This window comes from Hibiscus syriacus, unplaced genomic scaffold (assembly GCF_006381635.1).
Source record: "Hibiscus syriacus cultivar Baekdansim isolate YM2019G1 unplaced genomic scaffold, ASM638163v2 tig00111873_pilon, whole genome shotgun sequence".
Taxonomy (NCBI): Eukaryota; Viridiplantae; Streptophyta; class Magnoliopsida; order Malvales; family Malvaceae; genus Hibiscus; species Hibiscus syriacus.
Genome location: NW_024063206.1, coordinates 296,892 through 315,261, shown reverse-complemented (window position 1 = coordinate 315,261; position 18,370 = coordinate 296,892). Strand labels below are relative to the sequence as shown.

The 18,370-nt window shown below is 33.1% G+C and overlaps 1 protein-coding gene and 1 pseudogene across 1 annotated transcript; one reads left to right on the top strand and one right to left on the bottom strand.

The window, feature by feature from the left end:
- The first annotated feature begins 592 nt into the window (after positions 1–592).
- On the top strand, positions 593–8,090 carry LOC120172626 (annotated as a pseudogene).
- A 4,508-nt stretch (positions 8,091–12,598) lies between these two features.
- Positions 12,599–12,886, bottom strand: LOC120172615 (zinc finger protein 2-like). Its single transcript, XM_039180030.1, has one exon. The coding sequence runs from the start codon at positions 12,884–12,886 to the stop codon at positions 12,599–12,601; it is 288 nt and encodes a 95-aa protein (XP_039035961.1).
- Positions 12,887–18,370: the final 5,484 nt, after the last annotated feature.

Here is an 18,370-nt window from a genome sequence, read left to right as displayed (position 1 = left end):
TCAAAATTTTTCATCGATAAAAATCTATGTTCAATATTAGCATGTTGGAATAACAAACAAAATTCGGTAATAAGAAATTAGAGTCCCATATAAATAGGGAGGAAAAAGAAGAAAAGGGGTGAGTGAAGATATGGTTGCGCCACGTGGGACGTTACCTGGCGTACAGCGTTGGCACCGCATGGCATCATTCCAAAAATATTCCCCCCCGTTTTGTTTATTGTCTATGCCTCTCCTCTTCTTCCCCTTCCTCTTCTACCTTCAATATCTCCCATTTCTCTTCACTTTCTCTTTGGGTCTCTCTTTAGATTAGTCCATATTCTAGCCATTTTTCCTTTTTTATTTAAAAAAAGCCTCACCCCATCAACCAGAATAAGTATTTTTTTTGTATTTTTTTCAATCACCCAATTTCAGGTACTCGTTCCTTTCTTTTGGATTAAGTCTCTTTCTGCCTAAAGCTGATTTGGGTTTCTTTTATTGAATCTAGAAACCTCTAAATTTGGAAGCTTTGCTGTTGATGAATTTGGTTGAGGTTTTGTTTGCCCAGTTCGATTCAATTTAGCTTTTTGTTCTTCTTTGGATTTCTGGATGTTTAGAATTTGAATGATTGGTACCCTTTTTGAGTTCCCGATAGAGGAATCAATCTGTTCCTGGTGTTTGAATTTGTGACTTGGATATCTGTTTAAAATTTGGGTTAGAGATTCAATTGTGTTTTACATGTTGTGAACTGAAAAAAATGAGAACCTTCCCATGTGTAAGAAGGGGATAGTGGATCATCAACAGCAGCATAATAATCAAGCTGTGTATTTGATGGATTCACCTTCATCCGCCCTGGTTTCCTCCGCCCCTAGCTCTAACGATGAAACCCCGCGTCTAAAATTCTTGTGTAGCTTCCTCGGTAGCATTTTACCTCGACCACAAGATGGGAAATTGAGGTATGTTGGTGGAGAAACTGAATCGTGAGTCTGCCGAGAGATATCGGTTATGAGGAGCTAATGAGTAAGATGAGGGAGCTTTATGATGGAGCAGTGGTTTTGAAATATCAGCAGCCAGATGAGGATCTTGATGCTTTAGTGTCAGTTGTGAATGATGATGATGTTACCAACATGATGGAGGAGTATGAGAAGTTGGGTGCTGGCGATGTATTCACCAGGCTTAGGATTTTCTTGTTTTCTCATCCTGACAGAGATGGTTCATCACACTATGTTGATGGGGATGAGAGGGAGACTGAGAGGAGGTATGTGGACGCTTTGAACAGTTTAAATGAGGGCTCTGATTATAAGATGTGTGATTCGCCAGTGATGGCCCCGGTTTCCGATGATATTCATTTAGCAGAACAATTCTTTGACAGTGCGAGTGCGAGTGTTGATGGTGGTGGCCTTCATAGCCAGAGGTGTGGTGAGATTTTGATGCCTCCGTATAATTTGCATCATCTTAACATTCCTCAAATGGGATCCTGCAAACTACCGCCTACCGTTCCTCAGAGGTACAATGAAATGGAAGGTACATGGAGCCCTGCTTACTATTCTCCTAGGCACAATGGGCACCATGATCCCAGAACGCTTTCGGAGTTTCCGCCTTCACCATCTTCAGCTTCCTACCGAGTACCATTTCAAGAATTAACGGACAAATGCCTGCATAGATTACCTGAGGAATACACGCATCATCCCCAATATGAACACCAACCACAATTTTCGGATAATGTAATGTGGATGCCAACTGGAGCTGTACCTGGTAATAAAATTGGTGGTATTTCAGGTAACATACTTCCTGGTCATGGTCTTTATGAGGGGAACTGCATCTGTGAGCACTGCAGGGCCACTTTCAGCAGAAATCAAACGCCACATTTGGAACACCCCAACATGGGAAATGGAGTTCCTCAGGTTAATAGTCAGTGTGTGGAATGCCCTCTGAATCATGAAGCTTTCATGCCGAATGCAGATGGGAAATTGCAGCATGGATTTTATCCCAAAGATCATACTGATTCCAGTTCTGCTTATGGTGAAACACAGTCATGAAAGAGGACGAGTTTTGCAGAACCAATTGAATCCTCGTGTTGAGGATGTCAGAAATCACATACCTGAAGCTGGAAGATTTAATGACCACTATGTTCTAGATGCTGCTGGCATAAACTTACCTCTGGGGAATGGTAGTTTAGCTGACGGACATCATCTGCCTTCGAATTATGTTCATCACCAATCTGGATCTGAATTGGGGAATGAAGTGTTTCATGATCAACTGGTGGTTTCTTCACTCCATCTGCAAATTTCTCCCGAAGAATGGGGAGTTCGCTATGGGAATTATCCTTACCCTTATGGAGGAGATAATGTTTATCAATCACCACATGGACGTGTACATGCACAATCCTTGTCTAGAAATGTTCAGAACCCTACTCATGGTGCTTCTGCTTATGAAGCATCTAGCTTACCTGAACGAGTAAATGGTGCATTTAACTCAGCACATTTGAAAGGTTGGGTGGAGGGTAGTTCAACGCTTTGTGTTGCAACAGGTGGTCAAAATCCTTGGGTTGAGTCTTCACAAAAGATTCCGGGTTTTAATGGGACTGCTGTTCCAGACAATGCTTTTGCCTGTCCCTTTAAGGTGAACATTGGCTATCATGATCTAGAAATTCAACAATCTGTCACAATGCAACCAGTTCCATTCCCACAAGACATGCCAAATGTTTCCACTACCACAGAACCTGCTCAGTCTCCGGATCTACCTTCAACTTTAATTCCTGATAAATATGTTTCCAGTAACAAGCCTAGATCACGAGATAATTCGAATGCCATTGGGGCATTGAGGACTGAGGAGAAAATTGCAGCCATGGAAGATAAAGAAGCAAGTCATGCAGTGAAGACGGAAAATTTTGATGTTCCAAGTTTGCGCTGCCCAGAACAAAACAAAATTACTGAAAATGGATCTGAAATGGAAGTTGTTGAGACCAGCGTTTCAAGTTGCAACAAACTTGTTGGAAGGGGTTATGAGCAGGCAAAACCCGGTGAAAAAGATCCTAGTGCTGCTGAAAATTCAAAGCTATCTGTAAACCATTTGAGTTTCATACCACAGTTTGTTGAATCAGTTAAAAAATCAGCTTTAGAAGAGGTTGAAGAAGTGAAAGCCAAAGTTGAAGATGGTGCCTCCATGAAGCATGATTCTGTTCTAGGAGAAGCAGCTGCAAATGAATCAGATTCAGTGGTGAGATTTAAGAAAAGTTTTCATATATAGCATCTCACAATTTTATATTTTTATCTTTCTGATATCTGTTTTCTCTCCAGAATGCCCATGGTGAGTTGGAACTGGCTCCTGATAATGACAACATCTCCCCGTCCAAAATTGAGCCAACAAATGCCGAGGCTGAAGCTATTGCACGAGGCTTACAGGTCATTGTTTCCTTTTCCATTTTCATCATATTAACTTTAATTTATTTCTCTTTTATTTCTTAAGATCATTGAACATTTATTTTTTATTTTTTTAGACATTTTTTGTTACCATTTTGTTTCTGATGGGATTTGCATTTTACCTTCAGACGATAAAGAATGATGATCTAGAGGAGATCAGACAATTAGGCTCTGGAACATATGGGGCAGTTTATCATGGAAAATGGAAAGGTTCAGATGTAGCAATCAAGAGAATTAAAGCCAGCTGCTTTGCAGGGAGGCCTTCTGAAAGAGAACGACTGGTAATTACTTTTAGCACTTTTCCTTTCATAGCTTTGGTAGCTTGTAATGCAAGGCCGGTTGATAGTTAAAGGATGTCATATGCTTCACCTGATGCATCTTATAGGTCATTGATGCTTGTTTTTATTTATTTTCAACTATTTACAATGTTTAAAGTTGGTGCTCGTATAGCTTGAAGAATGAAATACTATATTGTTTCACATAGAACAAAACAGAAAGGGCTTTACAATATTATATATGCATATATAGCTTATGCTTTCTTTTTTACGTCTGCACAAGACATGTAATGTCTTTTGGACCTGGTATTTTGTGTTTATCCCCTGTCAAGTGAACAATTGTGGCAGTTAAAACAAGGATATTTTGTAGGACATGGTTCAATTGTTGGGTTAGGTAGGGTCAAGCTCCAAAATATACATAATATTTTTATGCTGCTTATAAATAGATTGATTGCAATCAGAATTTTTATGCTGCTTATAAATAGATTGATAGCAATCTCTATTTGTATGCTGCAATAGATTGCAGATTTCTGGAGAGAAGCTCTGATATTGAGTTCATTACATCATCCGAATGTTGTTTCTTTCTATGGAATAGTTCGTGATGGTCCTGATGGATCATTAGCTACTGTTACTGAATTCATGGTTAATGGATCCTTGAAGCAGTTTTTACTGAAGAAGGACAGGTAACCATGTTAATAGCTTGCCTTTTGAGCATCTTCTCTGAATTTTGTTAAAGAATTGTTGCTGTTTGCCTTAGCAAGCACCCTTTTTGTTACATAGTAGACTAAACAAGCTAGAATGTAATATTTTCCTAAATGATGCGCGACATGATAATATTGTTGAGCAGGACAATTGATCGTCGTAAGAGACTCATCATAGCCATGGATGCTGCATTTGGAATGGAATATTTGCATGGAAAGAACATTGTACACTTTGATTTGAAATGTGAAAATCTGTTGGTAAATATGAGAGATCCACAGCGTCCAGTGTGCAAGGTACACTGTCATAAATTTTCTCTGGACCTTAACTTTAAGTTTGGTTTCAATTTGTGGTGTTGTTTTTCCTGTTCTTTTTGGAGGGGTGGGGGCTACAAAATTTGTGTTCTTCCAAAGTAACTTCTGTTTGTTATTGTCAGCTTGCTGTGATTTCTTTAACTGTGGAAGCTTGGTACGAGTTTCAAGTTGATATTGTTTTAGCATTAGCTCATATTAGCTTTTTCTTCAATTGATTCTTTTATAAATTTTCTTGAACGCACATTAGTGTTAGTTTTCTTCCATCGGTAAACAGCGTTGCAATTGATGCATTGCATGCATACACATTTAGATTGGTGATTTGGGCTTGTCAAAGGTCAGACAACATACTTTAGTTTCTGGAGGTGTTCGTGGAACTCTACCCTGGATGGCACCCGAGCTTTTGAGTGGTAAAAGCAACATGGTATCTGAAAAGGTAATATTTTACACCAACATGATTTTTCATTTCGCCAGAGACTAATTTTATTTGTTTCCCATCAATTTCTGTAATTCAGATTGATGTCTACTCTTTTGGCATTGTTATGTGGGAGTTGCTCACTGGTGAAGAGCCTTATGCAGATATACATTGTGCTTCTATAATTGGTAAGTGTCATAAATAGGATTTATATGTTGCGAGTGATTCGCTACAAGTCTTCCATGCATTTTGCTCAAAATCTTGGTTACTTCCACTCTTCACATTACCCTGAAAAACTTCTGATACATGCATTGGACATGTCCATCAATATATGCATTTGCTATGAGAGAGTAGTTATGGAAACATTCCTTTGTTGATATGGATCTTTGCCTGACAGTCACAATTGCCAACACTGTAGCTGTGATTAATTTTTAGGGTAAACTACATAAATCGTTACTTTTTGTTCCGTTATGGCACCCAAACTTTATTTTTTTTTCCCAAAACCATACTTAGCCTTTAGTTTATGTTTCAATTTTGGTATCCTGCCGTTAAAAAATTGACAGAATTGCTAATAGGGTATTTTTTTTATTGTTTTCAATGACGACGTGCATCATCTTATGACATTATCTTATGGGGACACATAACATCACCGCTAAGTTTTTAAAGGTAGGGTACTAAAATGAAACCTAAACTAAACGTTAGGTATGGTTTAAAAAAATAAAGTTCAGGTACCAAAACGGAACAAAAGTAATGGTTTAGGTACAAAACATGTAATTTACCCTAATTTTTATCAACTTGACTGTCATAATTGCTGACTAGATTTTCATTTGAACTATACACCTGACAGTCATAATTTCTGGTAGCTTTTCTTTTGATCCCTCTCTCTCTCTTATCTACAGTTTAATTTTGTTTAACGACCTTCATTTAGTAGTTGGATAAACTGAACGAAAGTTAGTGAAAAAGATAATTTGAAGATTCTTAATTCATTGTTAGAAGGAAAAGGAATTTTTTTGTCAACCTTTTTAGCACATTTGGAATTTCTAGCACAAACATCAATTCTTTTGAGGATTGGGCACTCACATAATGCATGCTTTGGGTTTCTGGACCAAATTGGATGTCGTAATTGTCTCTAGACTTGTAAGTTGTAAGATTAATAATAGAAATGCACGAATTTGTGACTATGGACTAGAATTGAATCTTCGACAAGTAGAAATGACCTGAACTATTTTTATTCAAGGTGGTTTTGTTCTTTCATACTATCACAACTTTTAGAGTTTTAGTATTTTTAATGTTATTCACGAACTTCATTTCTTCTATGCATGGAGAACATCCATGATTGTACACTTGGCATGCACACAGGCATAGAATTTTAGGGGAGTGTAAGTGTTTAGGGACACTGAGGGGTGGGAGGCTGTAGGGGAAGAGAAGAGATTCCTTGTTAGGAAATCCCTTTGCTTGGCATGAGGGATGGAAAGGAGTAATTGAAATTTTGTTGTTCAGGGAAAGTAGTTGTGGATCTTCACCATTTGATTACCAAATTCTCCGTTCTCAGTCCTTTCCATCCTTCATACCAAACAGATCCTTAAGCTTGAAAGCTGAATCTTGTTATGTTCTTCAATATTATTTGCTTCGGCATATTCTTGTATAATTGACGCTATCCATTTAATTTACTGCGTTTGAGCCTTGAAACCAATAGTTTATTGTCATGTTGAACTTATGCTTGTTTAGTCATTTTACTGCTATTTTTTAATTACCTACTGGTGCCATACCAGACGAGAAGCTTGGTAGGGAAAGAAAAGGAAGAGGGAGAAACTAGAGGGAAAGAGAATACATTCAATATCCAAAAATGGGGAAGTTCTTGGAACATTATGATAATCAGCATTTATACTGCAACCCCTCTCTTTCCTTTAAGTACCTCCAAACAATGATAAAACCCTAATAGTGCCTTTACGATGATCCTCCATCATTAATTTGTGAAAGCAGTGGCCTCATTGAAATTATCTTGCCTTCGTCGTTTTCTGAGTTTCAATGGTTCTGGCATTATCAGAGTGTGTTTCAAATTTTAAAAATTTTAGCATCGTCGCTTACGGTTCGTGGTGGAACTTTTCCCACTGACTAATAAGCAATTACTTTCTGAAAGAGACTTCTTTTCTTGTTGTTGTTTTCTTTTGCTTGCAGATATATTTTGATACAGTTTCTTTACAAAGAGAATTTAGTATTGACCTATGAATGGGTCTTTGTTTGCTATTGTTTCTGAACATAAGTACTAAGCTTGTTATTTGAAATGAATGGAAAAAAACAGTGGTCAGATAGACTTAGGACTATTTAAGCATCACTACTCTACTGCTAGCATGCATGTTTTTGGACTTCACTCTCCTGTTATAGTTTTACATGTGAATTCGTTCCGATAATGAGTTTTTTTTTTCACTGCAATCTTTCTTTTCAATATACAGGGGGAATTGTATCCCGAATGGAAGGCGTTGATGGAAAAGTGTTGGTCCTCTGATGCTGCGGAGAGACCTCCGTTTTCTGAAATATCTCAGAAGTTGAGGAGCATGGCTGCTGCTATAAATGTAAAATAAAGCCAATCCTGAAGCAACGTCGTGATCATCGCATACGGCAAAAACAAAAGTAAGACATCCAGGTAAGTGCAGTTTTTGGTCATCAACCTGTTGGTCGAATAAAGCTATGCCTTGGGTTCTGCTGTAATGGATCTCTCATAGTACTTCCACAAGTCGTTTCGAGGGTCGAACATAGACCTCCCTGGGCTGAATTATACTCTCAGGGAGGAGGAGACCTATGAAATTAGAACTGGGATTTGATGTCTGTGAGTTTCAACAGGTTTTAACCTTAAATCTTTTGCAGAAAAATGATGAACAGGTAAATGCAGTAACAGTTCTGGTACTACGGGTGAATGCATCTGTGTTTTGTTTTTGAAGATATGTACGAAAAGCTTATGCAATTAATAATGCAAGGCACTTGCATGCTTATGATAAATAACGATCCAATTTTGTTACTATTACTATTATTTTATTGTTAAATCTTGTTTTCTGATGCATATGACTAACATCACAGGGTTATGTAATATTCAAGTAATCCAATTTTGTTGGTTTAAATTGAAGTTCATGAGGAGATTGGGGCTTTTTACTATAAAAGGAAAGGAAGAGATCCAAGTTAGGCGGCTTGGATTACCTGAATTTCGCATTGGGAAGTATTTGTCTGTTGAACGCATTTGAATTTATATATATGAATCTGTTTCATTTGTGCAAGTGTTTAATTTGGTACGAGCTGATAAATGACTAGGAAACATGAGTTTGATTAGGTAATGAGCTGATAAATAACTAGGAAATATGGAATAAATCTGTTCGGAAATACGAGAGAATAAAGATAACAATTTGACCAATGGGAAATACGAGAGAATAAAGATAGCAGTTTGACCAACCAATCAAACGTGATAGGAAATTTTAGTAAATGAAATTATGTCTTCACCAATTTTGGTAAGCGAAACCAATCAAACGCGATTAGGAAATTTTTGTTTTTTTGCAAGTGAAATTATGTCTTGACCAAGTTTGGTAAGTGAAACATGATTAGGAAATTTTTGTAAGTGAAATTATATGTTGAATTATAGGAAAGGAAAGAGAATAACATTGATAAAATATTTGAACTCTTTACTATTGTAAATAGGGATTGTAAACGGGCGGGCTAGGTGCGGATACCCCCTCCCTATCTATATCTACTTAATATTTTCAAATCCGCCATCCGTCCACCACCTATAATGGGTAAAATTTTTCAAATCCATACCCGCCCACGTGGATATATTCTCAAATCTATCTCCACACCTACTACCTAACTGGAGACTTACCCTGCTAGACCCGCATGACAACAATCTTAAGTTATACATAAACAACAAACATAAAACAAACACGTCCATTAAGAACCATAATATTAGTCTTTAAAATTATACCTAGTATTTGATTAAATTATAAGTTATATCTTATACAATATTAAGATTTATAAATTAGTCTCTAAAATTATACCTAAATTCATAATGGTCCAAAATTTAATGGGTATTTAGTGGGCAGACGAATATGGAGTGGGCGGATGCGGGACGGGTAAGGTCTCAAACCCATCACCCGCCCACTATCCGCAACGGGTACCACTTTCCAAATCCACACCCGCCCACTATCCGCGACGGGTACCACTTTTTAAATCCACACCCGCCTACTACCCACTAAAGTTATACTCATCCCCGCCCCAATTGGAGCGGGTATGGTGTGGAATCCATAAAATTGTACTCGTTTGTCATCCCTAATTGTAAAATTATGGATAAAGAAATGAATTTGTTAGCAAATAGTTTCCACATTATATATTATTGAACTATTTTATAATCATCATTGACCGAGGAGCCTAATTTGTTTTCTTTTCACATATAAGTTTTTACATAATACAAAACAAGTGTCCAAATTATGCATCAAAAAAGATTACAGTGTCTAAAGATTTTTTCGTTGAAAATGGATGTTTAATGTTTTTAACGTTACATTTTTAGGCGTCCGGTCGTTAATTGTCGTTAAAGATGTCCATTAAGTGACATTTGTTACGTTCAGATAATTTTGAGAATTTTATTTAAAAAGTTTTAAAAAATAAAAACATAAAAAAATAACTCAAACATCAGCCTGTCTCCCTCCCCTCTCCCCCTTCTCCCTTCTCCTTCCATAGCTATCGGCCAACCAGCCTTGACCGTCACTGTCACTATCATCAGCCTTGACGTCAATCCCTATCAAACCTCTGTTGGCCATTTGTCATAATCTATCACCGTTTGTCGTGAAGAAATGTTCGTCGGAATGTCGTTCCCTGTCGATTCTGGTAGATCCAATGTCCATAAGCCACTCACCACCACCATTCGAACCACAGTGCAATCATGATCAAAATCACCGTTCGGCGATGATGGCCGACGATAGTTGATAATGGGGTTGAAATGAGAAATTTTAATTTTTTAGCGTTTTTTATAATTTCAGTAAAAGTGGGTTTTTTATAAATAATGTTTTTGAGTTTTTCTTTTTTTTTTTTAAAATAGTATTTTTATTATTAAAAAAATTGAAAAATATAACTGTAGACATTTAAAAATATAATTGAAAAAGCGTTAGACATCTATTATTAGTGAAAAATTCTTTATACACTAAACATTTTTCGAAATAATAGTTTGAACATTTAATTTTGTATTACAAGACGGAAGAAATTGCATCATCGAAAGAGTCATATTAACGTTCGTATTAAAATAAAAATTTACTTTAAATTTATCGGTGACATGTATATGGTCTTGTTTTGTCAAAATTACTTATAATAAGCCAGTTTAGTTATTAAATCTCAATAGCTGATTTATATCATAAATTAGGTTTACTAAAGCAGTCTATACAATTTTCATATGAGATTTTCATAATAAAATTAAAGATTTTGATATAATTTTTAGCTTGACATCTTCGCTGTTACAAAAATTTTATGAGATAATCTTTAGTTCTTAAGGAATTACCTTGAAGATTGTTTTCATGTTTGATGAAACTAATACTGGATATGATCCAATGAAATGTTGTTTTCTTCTAATCTACTCATTTACGTGAACAAATACAACCTATTTAACGAGTCTCGTACGCAGTCAGGACAGAACAAGGATCAAACACCCAAAGAGACAAGGGCTCATTAAATATTCAAATCAAAAAATTAAAGGATTTATTTAATTAATATTTAAACTTAAAAGTACTTAAAATACTATTATACTAAAATATTTACAAGGGGAATAGCCCTTTCTCTTCCATACAAAGAACGGTTCCATCCCTGTATGCAGTATATATCCGTTTGTTGAGAAATAATTTTTTTTGAACAGTCAGATAATTATAAAGTTGTATTTATTTATAGTTTTTTTAACTTATCGATAATATATACACATCCTATAAATATAACTGATTTTAACATTTTATCTTTAGAGAGACATATTAAGTGTGTACTTTAAGAGCTTTGTATGTTGCTTTTACAAAAAGTAAGTGAAACTATCTCCCTGAGAATAAGAAATATTGTATAAGAAAAAGTGGATAAGTCTAGAGTGAGTGACACGTTGATGTGTACTATTAATGATGTATATCGATATACACCACTAATATAAAAACATGATAAAATTCATTAATAGTCATTAAATTTATTAAAATAATTTCATTTTTCAATGGATTTTTAAAAGTTATTAAATAGACATTAAACTTTGGATGTTATTAAAACGTAGGTAACAATAAAATATGAAAACAATTTATTTTTAAAATTAAAATTATTTTTGAAAATTTTTCATTCATTAAATTATTTTAAAGATAATTATTTATTAATTGTGATTATATTTTTAAAATTAAAAATTTACAATTTTCGAGATCTAAGAATTTGAATAATCAAATAATGTAATTATTTTTTGATAAACGATATGATCTAATCATTTGAATTTTGTTTAAAAAGTTTAAACACAATTTTAAAAATACATCTAGAAAATTATAATATCATATTCATAAGAAAAAACATTCAAACTTAAATAAAAATAATTGAAATAATCCTTAACTTTTAATAATGTATCGAATATTTTATATGGTATAAATTCAATATTTATAATATGACACAAATATAATATTTAATTTATTTATATCAATTTGTTTTTCAACTCAACGAATACAATAAAAATTATTTTAATTAAAATTAATAGTAAAGTAAAATTTTAATTACAATTAAAAGGTCAAATGAGATTTTTTTATTAACTTAGAATATTACATACCTCTTTATCGATAGATAGTGATGTTGTGCCCATTTTATAACAAAAATTTAAGCTTAATGTCTATTATATAAGTTTTGAAAGATTGGTGTTTAAAAATATTATATTTATATAATTTAATGTTTATGAATTTTACCTTATCAAATCATTTTCCAAGAAAACGCTATGATTAACAGAGAGTTGACTGGGAATTATCTTTTGTATTAAAAATATTTAAATAAATTTCTTCATGAACAAAGCTTTGTAGGCTTTTAATAAGAGAATTTGAAGTCGATTATTTGATAGTGAAAGATATAAAAATTTAAGAATAAAGATCTAAAATTTAAATATTTTTTTAAAAATAATATATATACAATTTTTTTTAATTTCTCCTTATTATTAAACTAATTTTTTTTTTTTTAAATAATGAGATGCACTTGTCCTTTGTCGGGCTTAGTGCACCGGTCCCTGCTGCTGAAGACAATATTGCTAAATTGAATAACCTTAAACTCTAAATATTTTTAGTAAAATGAATATGAAAGACATAAAAAGAAAGTAAAAGCCATAAAAGAAAAATCAACCTCACAGTATTTTCTAATAAAACTTGGCACTAAGCCTCGGACATTCTTGTTTTTGCTAAGAATAGTTTGGCATTTCATGCATATAAGCGTATCATAAAAAATGAAAATAGACACTTCTCAAACTTATAGGACTGAACTGCCATTTCACAGCCTTAAAGACAAATCAAGCTGACTAAACTCATCCTCGACGTTCTCAGTTCCATATTCAATGGAAACGCAGTTCACATCTCTTCCTCCATATCTCATTTCTCCGGCAAACCCACTGGCTCGACTTTGTTGTTCGAACGGAGCCGTTGGTGACCGCAGACGTTGACCATGAGCCCTAACGACCGAGCTTAGCTCCCTGCTTTTCTTGGCTAGAGTCCGTTCTAGTTTGTGTGCATTTTGGTGCCCTCCAAGTGCCTGTGAGCTATAGAACTTCCCGAATAACATGTTTTAATTTCTTTTAATTTGATATATGAATTTAATTTTTTTTAATCTAGTCACTAAATTATAAAGGGTAGAATAACATATTTAGCCATTGAAATTTTAAATAATTAATTATGAATTAGGTATTTAATTCTATTAGGTTATAATTTAGTCACTAATTTCAATTTTATTTATTTTTTACAAGTTTTATTTATTTTAAATATAGTTTTAATTTTGTTCATTGTTTAGTTATATGTTAATTTTATATGTTTACTTTTAATTATTATTACTATTATTATTATTATTATTTAGCCATAAATTTATATAATAAATATTATTTTATATTAAAATCTTAATTATTTTAACTTATTTAATCCTATTTTAATATTTATATTAAGAAAGGGGCAGTCTTAAAACAACTGGATATCCATTTTCTGATATTTTTAAATAAATATCATATTTTATAAATTATATATTAATTGTTTTAATTATTTATTTTTTTAATATCGAAGAAAGAGCTTTTTAAGCACCTAGAAGTCCTTTTCTGATATTTCTAAATAAAAAATATTTTATTTATATATAAATTAATATTTTTCATAATTATAATTTTGAAATAATAGGATTATAAATTAATATATATGAATTTAAAATTTCTAACAATAGAGACAATTTATAATTAAAAAGTACCATTTTTGGGCGTTGTAGGTGTGCTAATCCTTCCCTAAACGTAACCGACCACAAATCCCTTTTTATTATTAAAAAGAATGAATTTTTTGGTTATAACGCAGAATCAATTTATCTTTTAACTGATGTTTTCTTAAAAACTCTTTAAAAGATAATTTTAGGTATTCGACCTACTGACCCAAAAGGCCGATGGCGACTCCCAAAATTTTTTAAAATCAAAATCATTAATTTATTCACATCACTTTTCCCGCCAAGTAAAATTCGTGCCCGGACGAAAACCGGTTACGACAAGAATCATACCCAAAATGACTATTTTATCAAATATAGGTGACATTAACATCCAACTCAGAAGACCATCAATTTTTTAACGGAAAAGGATGAGTTTGGAATATATGAATAGTGAGATGACTATTTTATAACTTTTAATAGTCAAGAAACTTAATAAAATAACAACTATAATTGAAAAATCATTTTAAAACTTTCAATAATCAAGAGACTTAACAAAGCAACGTCCAACGGTGGAAGATCATTTGCATACTTTATAAGTATATAATGGAAAGTTCTCTTTATATATTGAACCTTACTCTCCCCCCGTCTGGAAATCAGATTTGGATGATGCACTAATCAGGTTTCCAAGATTAGACATGTTCCCACCGGTTCTTATTGGTACAACTCTTTGATCAACTAATGTTCCTCTACACATACAACATGTCTCAATTGTCAGACGACAGACAACCAGAGGGGATATTAAAATCAACTTCTTGGTCACTCAGATGAGTTCATCCCTAACCTCATTCTTTCATCTCTTCTTTCTTTAACTGTCCAAGTTCAAAGTTTAGATGAGGTGTGCACAAATTTCATGACAATCAATAACAAGAGAGAGGCAAGATTCTTCACTTTTGACCCTAGCAAAAGATAAAAGATTTCAATAGGTCTAATCTCTTCATCCATCTATTCATTAATCGAATTGGTTTAATCTTTTCATCAATCAATTTAATCGTTTCATATGTCTATTCACTCATTTCATCCCTCAATATAAAGTCAAATTGAAAAAATAAATTATAAAATACAATATATAGATTTACACAAATTACTTTCAAATTTCTTATTTCTTGCGATAGAGAAATGTAAGATTATGTTCAATTGTTTATTGTTGTCGTGTTACTGTTGTGATCATTTATTGTTGTATTCTTAGAAACAAACATTGGTGTTACTCAAAACATCAAAAAAATGATGAATATGTCTTAAAAATGTCCATACAAATCTCAACGAAATTCTTATGATTGCTACTACATTGTATTGTATTATTATTACTATTGTCATATTAATACTTCATACGAATTTTATCTTATAGTTTACCTTACATGAACTATCAAAAGCTCTAACCCTATCAGTCATTCTGACTTTTTTTGAACCGAGAAAAGCACATGGGGTATGGGATTTAAAACTGCAGAATACCAGACAGATCAGCCACCATGTTGCCTCAAACAGGTAAAAGCTTTTAAAATAAAGCTCCTAATAATAAAAAAACCATTGAGCAGAATTATTTTATGAACAAATTATTTGTTAGACCGTGATTGTGGGATCATAATCTAGCAGGTCGGCTATGATTGAGCTCAACATTGTCTGTTAATCAAAGACACAAATCCAAACCAAGAATACTACATGCTCTTCTCACCATTGTCGTTTAAGTCATAAAGATCCCCAAGCTCTAGAACATTAATTCCCTAAGTAAAAGAACATACTAGTACCAATTATTACGAAATGGATCAGCAGCTAAAATCCATGTGTTCTTCTGTACTTTAACAACCCAAGAGACAAGGAATCATAAACTTCAAATCCCCCTCTTGGATTCCCAATTATTTTCTGTACCAAGGACTGTTCCTTGGACTTTCCCTTGGTCAGTTAATTGGACCTGACTTGCTTTTTAACAATGCTCATTTAATTAAGATAATGATGTGATTAGTATTATTGCTTTTTAATAAGGTTCATTATGAAATGAATAACAATAATTCTTTTACTATCGAGACTACTTGGTTCGTGCAGTAAGTCAGTAGTTTAGAAAGATTAAAAAGATATAATGTTAAAAAAATACTTCAATGTTTGATTAAATAATCATTTTTGTCTTTTTTCTTTTTTCTTTAGCATGCTGACCCTCAATATTTTATTTTAGGGCAAAACGCCTTAATATTCGATTAAATAGTCGTTTACCTCTTATTATTTTTTGAGCATTTGACCTTAAATATTGCATCTTAAGAAAAAAATTATTTTTGAGTGTTAATCGTTTGTTGACTAACGATTTAACCATGAAGGAGGATTTTTTTTTGTTCCAAAAATAAAATATTAGGGGTAAAGATACTCAGAAAACTAATAATGGTCAAATTAATTATTTAATCGGATGCTACAGATATTTGTTATCATAGTGTTTAAAAAATTACTTAATAGTTAGTAGACTAGAATAATTTGACAATAATATAAGAAAGGAGGGAGGAGGGAGTTTATATCAATATCTTTTCATTTGATTAATCTAAAGAAAACAAACAAAATAGGCGAGATTCACATGGGGAAGTGCGAGGTTTTTTAGGAGAGAGCATTGACGAAAGAAATAGGAGGGAGCCCCTGGTTTTGGCTACACAAAAGTATATACCATAGATTAATGGGAGATGATCCAACTGAGATAGAAATGATCACGGTGAACATGTTTGTGTCTTGTCGGGTTAATTTAGCATACATTAAAATGTTTTACGAGGAACTCACCATGAAGATTCCTGCTTCCCTTTTATCGCAACACACGCACAATGACTTTCCCTTTTTTGCTTTTTCTATTTCCTTATGTTGATGGGAAGATTGGGTTGATCAATTATATTATCGAAAATTCAAATTATCTTACATTTAAATATTTTTTTATTTTTTTTATTTATAATCTATTTTTATCCACTAAAATTTTATAAGTTGAATCATTCCTAAAGTTTTAAAAATTTGTTCTCCTAACGTGAGATGTTCTGTCTATATATCATCATGAACCAATCTTCACGTAACTGTATGCATGTTGTTCTTTTGCAGATTTCCTTTTTCATGCAAGGTATAATTCATAAATTTAGGTATGATTAGCTGCCACCTTTAGTGCTGTGTGGTGCTAAGTTAGGATGAGTTTTAAGAACTGGGTCACGTTTGAAACCCACTTTTTACCCGCACTTTCTTGAGTGTTCTCTATTTCATTTTCAGACCCATTATCATACATGATTTGTTTGGCCGCAACAATATGTTTTCTTGTTGGTATTGCCCGACTACTTATTATTACTGAAAGATTTATGAGTTTATTTTACAAGCAATTACATTCGAATTGTGTTTTCGATGGTTAAAAAAGATTTTAAATAAAGTTTATCTTATAGTCACTCTAGAGTCTAGACTTTTCAAAAAGATAACCCAAATTGGATGTAGTTGAAGAAATAAATTGACGATTGCATACTTCATTTTCTCTAGGAAAAATTCTAAAATTCTCCCTAAATTTCTTGAGACTCAAACCCTTCAACCCAATATTTCACCATTCTTAAGATGAATCCACCATTTTTTTCATTGTTTTTTCATCGTAGCTCCTCAAAAACCTTAATTAGAAATAATTTCCATCTAGTTTCTAACACTTGACTCAAGAGAGTAAATCAAGAATTCATGGATTTCATTGCTATAACAAGAACTTGGGACGTTGATTTAAAGTGGTTTTTGGGTAATTTTGGTGGAAATTCTTAATGAACTGTTGAGCTATGGAATCTTTGAAGTTTTCTTTAAAATAGATCTAATTATTACTCTATTAATCACATAATAAGCGGTATTTGTGGTTTTCACCAAAAAATACTTTGGCAAATTGTTTTCACAAAGCATGATCCTAGCTATTTCTTCTAAAGTTCTATTTTTCCTCTCAACAACTCCATAACTCCATTTTGTTGAGAGGTTCTAGGGGTTGAAAAATTATGGCTAATTCCATTAGAATTACAAAATTCACCAAAACCAAGATTTTCAAATTTGGTTCCATGGTCACTCCTAACACTTGAAATTGAGTAACCTTTTTCGTTTTTGGTTTATTTTAGAGAAAAATATGAAAATTTCTAAAGCTTCATCTTTTGCACTTAAGAAAAGAACCAAGATAAATGCATATTGTTTTTCACCCAAGCTAGTAGTTCTAATAGGCCCAAAAAAATCTATATGGATCAGTTGTAATACTCTACTAGATGATACATCATTAATAGGTTTAAAAGAAGATCTTTTGTGTTTACCCTTATCACATGCATCTTAAATTTTATCAAGATCAAATTTTATCTTAGGCAAACCTCTTACTAGATTACCTTGAACAGGTTTTTGTAAAACACTCATGCTAGTATGTCCAAGTTTCCTATGCCATAACCAACAATCATGCTCATCATTAGCAACCAAACAAACATTTGAAATATCAATATTATCTAAACACACCATGTAGATATTTCCTATCCTATGACCAACAAGCATAATCTTATTAGATGCAATGTCAATAATTTTGCAACCATTAGACATAAATAATACATTTTATCCCTTATCACATAATTAACTAATACTAAGCAGATTATGCTTTAACCCATTAGCATACAAAACATTGTCAATAAGTATGGAAGAGTTGTTACCATAGAATCAATTCCTTCAATGTGACCTTTTGAGTTGTCACCAAAGGTTACTACTTCTCCACTTTTAGCTTTAAGCTCCAAGAACATGCTCTTATTACCGATCATGTGTCTTGTGCATCCACTAACAAGGTACCATGAATTTGAACTTTTTCTTTGTGACTTGTAGCAATGC

Excerpts from the sequence above, each read along its gene's own strand:
- LOC120172615 (XM_039180030.1), bottom strand. The coding sequence starts at position 12,886 with ATGTTATTCGGGAAGTTCTATAGCTCACAGGCACTTGGAGGGCACCAA.